This window comes from Anarrhichthys ocellatus, unplaced genomic scaffold (genome assembly GCF_004355925.1).
Source record: "Anarrhichthys ocellatus isolate YVR2014 unplaced genomic scaffold, GSC_Weel_1.0 scaffold218, whole genome shotgun sequence".
NCBI classification, from domain to species: domain Eukaryota; kingdom Metazoa; phylum Chordata; class Actinopteri; order Perciformes; family Anarhichadidae; genus Anarrhichthys; species Anarrhichthys ocellatus.
Genome location: NW_022280248.1, coordinates 146,738 through 151,194, shown reverse-complemented (window position 1 = coordinate 151,194; position 4,457 = coordinate 146,738). Strand labels below are relative to the sequence as shown.

At 47.5% G+C, this 4,457-nt stretch overlaps 1 protein-coding gene across 1 annotated transcript; it reads right to left on the bottom strand.

Moving 5' to 3' along the window:
* Positions 1-374: 374 nt before the first annotated feature.
* On the bottom strand, positions 375-3,730 carry LOC116400920 (transcriptional repressor scratch 2-like). The gene is made up of 2 exons (XM_031879027.1): positions 3,355-3,730; positions 375-1,669 (listed from the first exon to the last, which is right to left on the bottom strand). The coding sequence occupies exons 1-2, from the start codon at positions 3,509-3,511 to the stop codon at positions 846-848; spliced, it is 981 nt and encodes a 326-aa protein (XP_031734887.1). The 5' UTR covers positions 3,512-3,730; the 3' UTR covers positions 375-845.
* Between the last annotated feature and the right edge of the window lie 727 nt (positions 3,731-4,457).

The following is a 4,457-nucleotide window of genomic DNA, read 5'->3' as shown; positions in this document are numbered from 1 at the left end:
CAAATTGTAAAACGCTTTGTCCAATGAGATAGAAAAGCACTATGAGGTGTAGTCCATTTACCCTTTGCATTTGTCTAAAGAATTTTAAGAGCGCCCTCCGCTGGACTGCAAGGTGAACTACGTCATGGTCTGTACATTTTGAATTCAAACTAGTCATTACTGAATATTACATTTTTCCCCATGATCAAACTAATGGATTTTGAATAAGAAGTTACTGCCCTTGTGAAGATGATTTATAATATGTCATATTTAATGTGTTCAACTATAAATGTGTGTTTCAGCTTTGCATGTATTCAGGCTTGAGGGAGGGAGTTTTAGTAATTATTTTCATCGGTTTTATTGTCATCACCAAATTGATCAGACAGAGAAATATAGAGTGTCAGAATATATTTTGGCTTTTGTTTTCAACAAATCCAATACATGGCTTCTCATAAATCCATGTTAAATTCACAAATACATCAACCAATAATAAATAAATAATCTTCAGAATTGGCAAATAAATAGTTAAATAAATTAATAAATACACAAATACTTTTTTAACGCAATAGATATTTTTGAGGTAAATTAAGAGCTTGTTGGCATATAAAATAATACTGGCATGGAAATTATTGCAATTTCAATTAATAAAAAACAATATAAAATATTCTATACTTGTGAACAACACTGAGATTTTTTATGAATTTCATACATAATTCCTGAATAATTTCAAGTGAGGTTATTGCTTATATCAAAAGGCAGGATTATGATGCATGCATGTGAAAGCCTGAGAAGAAGCTTTTCTCCGACTTTTGTATGAACTATTAAAAAGCGTATAAATAGAAATGAAAAAGATGAATATGTCGCGATCAGTCCTCAGAGCTGCAGTCATCCTCCGGTTGGTGCCCCTTGAAGCAGGCCGACTCGTAGTGCTTGTTCAGGTAGGACTTGAGCGCGAAGGTCTTGCAGCAGCGCTTGCAGGAGTAGTGCTTGAAGGCTGAGTGCGTCTGCATGTGGGCACGCAGGTTGGAGCGGTCGGCGAAGGCCTTGCCACAGTGGGCACAGGCGAACGGTTTCTCCCCAGTGTGGGACCTCATGTGGCCCTGCAGGAGCCAGGGTCGACTGAAGGCTTTGCCGCACACTGCGCACTCGTGCTTTAGGTCGTGGGTCAGCATGTGCATGGCCAGTGCCGGCATGGACACGTACACCTTGTGGCAGGTGGGGCACTTCCTGGCCTGCTGGCTGTCCAGGCTGCGGTGAGTCTGCTTGTGTCTGCTCAGATTGGAGGACGTGGCGTAGGACTTGTCGCACTCGCCGCACACGTGACGCCCTTTGGATTTCCCTTTGGCGGGGCTGCAGTCCACCGAGCCGACGCCCTCGCTGCTGTCCGACTGGCTGCCTCCCTTGCGGGGACGCCTCTGGCTGGGCCTCTGGCTGGGCCTCCGGCGGGAGCGGCCGTCAGAGACGAGGAAGGAGCCGATGCCGCACACGTCTAGCTCAGGGCCGCTGCCATCCGACTCGACCGTGCCGCTGGAGACGGGACTGTCCGGATGCTCCATGTCGTGGTCGGAGAACTCCTCCCCGCCGCTGCCACCTGGGGAGTACAGGGGCAATGAGGAGAGCCCGGTCTGCTCATGACCTGGCTCCTTTGTGCTCTGCAACACTGAGGGGATGATGTAATCGTGGATGTAGCCTGGGAAAGGAAAAATACAATGTGTAAAGAGATGGAACATTGTCATGATCCTGATAACCTCTGATGAAAAGTGCCCTCTTACCCAAACCCCTAATCAATATGAATCCTATACAGGAAGCTATTTGTAAGAGCAAGGTTCAGCAAGCTTTGGGAATGAAATATTAATGAGTCTTTGGGTGCACAATTCTGCCCCAATCAATACTTCTACTGGCTTCAACAAGTGCCATCATAGGGAAGGAAAAAAAAAAAGGTGAAAGGCGCATTGTGGCTGAATATGAGTCTAACACAATGTGCTGACATTGACAAAACAGTCAGCGGAGCAGTACTTTAGCTGACCATCGATCCACCTGTCGCCGCCTCGCAGCAGCAGCAGCACATCTAAATCTGGGAGGGAAGGGGTGGGGGTGGGTGATCAAAACAGAGCTTCTCAGCAGTGAAATCCCCTCAATCACTAAATCATTTTAATCAGATCATTCCCCATCTGTGGCATTTTTGAGAGCATTCATGAGTATGGTGAGGGGGAGATTGAGTGACAGGTGGGGGGGACTGCGATTTGGCAAAGAGGGATGGGAGGGTGAGTGTGTGTGTTTGGTGGCGGGGGGATTGATCTTGACAGCAGTCAATGGTATATTGAGCTCAATCCCCCCCCTCCACACACACACACTAGAACACAAAGGGAAGCAGACAGCTGGCATCCTAAATCTGGGGGACAAATGATTCAACTCGAACACAAGATCTGTGATGCTGGTGGTGGAGGGGTGGGTGTGTGTGTGTTGGGGGGGTGGGATCTGCTCAAAGCGCACATTTCTTTGGATGTTTCTCAAAGCCAAACACACACACACACGCACACAAAATATTGTTTGTATTGCAGGGTTGCTCTGCACATCCCGCCTCCGTGTAGAAGTCCCGCGGAGGAGGAAAATCTACTGTCTGCCAATGCACTGCTCATGTTGCACTTTATTGAATTACCTGCAGCACTCTCTATTTCCCAGTCAATACCCATCTTCTAAAAACCCTGTTCCATCACCTCTCGCTGCTCCACATATGGATTGTGTTGCTGCAATCCTACTCCCTGTGGCTATCTAACATCCTGCAGGATCAGTTGGAGAGAGATGGAGAGATGAACGGGGGTGGGGGGTGGAGGGGGTTGATGAGAGGAGAGACTCAAGGGCAACTGCACCATCTAAGGACAACACAGTCCCATGTGGCTATCTGCTTTCTCTCGAGTGTTTTTTGTCCTTCTTCTTTCTAGTTGAACCTGACAAAGGCTTGCATCAGATGTAGAGCCTAATGCGCGTGTACACGTATATCTCATCATTCATGTGCACAATAGTATTAAAGTCAAAGGCCGCTGTGTGATCTGGTTGGAGTACTAAGCAGATTGAGCCGGCGTGACCTGAATACTATTTGGCATCCGCCGAGTTAGAAAACAAAAGTCCTGAGGCATATGGAAGGGGGAGCGAGCGACGCCTGTTGTTTTTCCTTTTGGGGGGGGGGTTTCCAAGAGCACTTATGTAGCAAACACAACAACATGAACAGCATGCATGATTCCCTGTCTGTTTATTTTTGCCTTTTTTGCCGCTTCTGTGCTAAACACCGAATGGATCATCTCCAAAGGAGGAAATCGATAGCTACCAGCCGGCAGACACAACAAGTTTAAAACACAACTGGAGAGAGAAACTCACCATTTTCACTCAAACGCACCGCCAAGTTGGTGGCCGACTCTGTGATGGCATGTGTGACAGTGTGTGAGTCGTCCCAGTGCTGCTGCTGCTGATGGTAGTAGTTGGAAGACGAGAAATCGTGAACCTTCGGCTGCTTCACCAAAAAGGAACGTGGCATTTTCTTTCCCTGATTTAATAAAAAAAAAAAAAAAATGCTGTTGCTAGAGCCTCATAGAAAACCAGGCTGATGATGAAAAATTTAAATTAAAAAAAGAGGAGAAATGTGCTGAGCTTCCCAGCGGCCTTCTCGAAAAAGGCCAAACTAAAAAAAAGGTTTACAAAAAAATCTGTCCTGGACTCAAAGGTTTAAAGCCAGAGGGGAGGAAGAAGAGAGAGAGAAAATGTAGTGAAAGCAGCAGACAGCGAGAGAGAGAGAGAGAGAGAGAGAGAGAGAGAGAGAGAGAGAGAGAGGGAGAGAGAGAGAGAGAGAGAGAGAGAAAGCAGAGGACAGGGAGGATGGAGAGGAAGACAGAAAGTGGCAAAGGAGAAACAGAGGCAGAGAGAGAAAGAGAGAGAGAGGGAGAGAGAGAGAGAGAGAGATGGCTGGACTAGCTGAGCTCAGCACTACTGCAGCCTTTTATATGTGGGGCACAAGCCCCAAAGATCAGGTGGTGCTTTGGAAGAGGGAGCTGCTTAGCATTAATCCATCAAACATCCCCGGGGACACACATCAAATTACCACGAGCCGTCTGTGCTTCTCCCCGCACGCGCGCACGCACACACACGCACACACACACATGCACACACACCCACACACACGCGCACACACACACACACACATGCACAGAGCAGTCAACTAACCCACCTCCTCCTCCCACATCCTCCACCTCCTCCTCCTTTCACCCCTCCGTCTCCCCTCTCCCAGGGAGGGAGGGCAGACAATAGTGGTGCAGAAGCACGTGGGTGACACTACACACAACATCTTGTCCTCCATTGTCTTTCAATGAAGTAGCTAACACAATTTATGCTGCCCCAAACACACACCCCCTTACTGCTAACACCACCACCACCTCTGATATTTCATCATCCTCATCATCATACACACATCCAGCTCATTGCAGAAA

Coding starts and splice junctions, on each gene's coding strand:
- LOC116400920 (XM_031879027.1), bottom strand. CDS start 3,511: ATGCCACGTTCCTTTTTGGTGAAGCAGCCGAAGGTTCACGATTTCTCG. Junction 1,670..3,354: donor GGTGCGTTTGAGTGAAAATG/GTGAGTTTCTCT, acceptor TTCCTTTCCCAG/GCTACATCCACGATTACATC.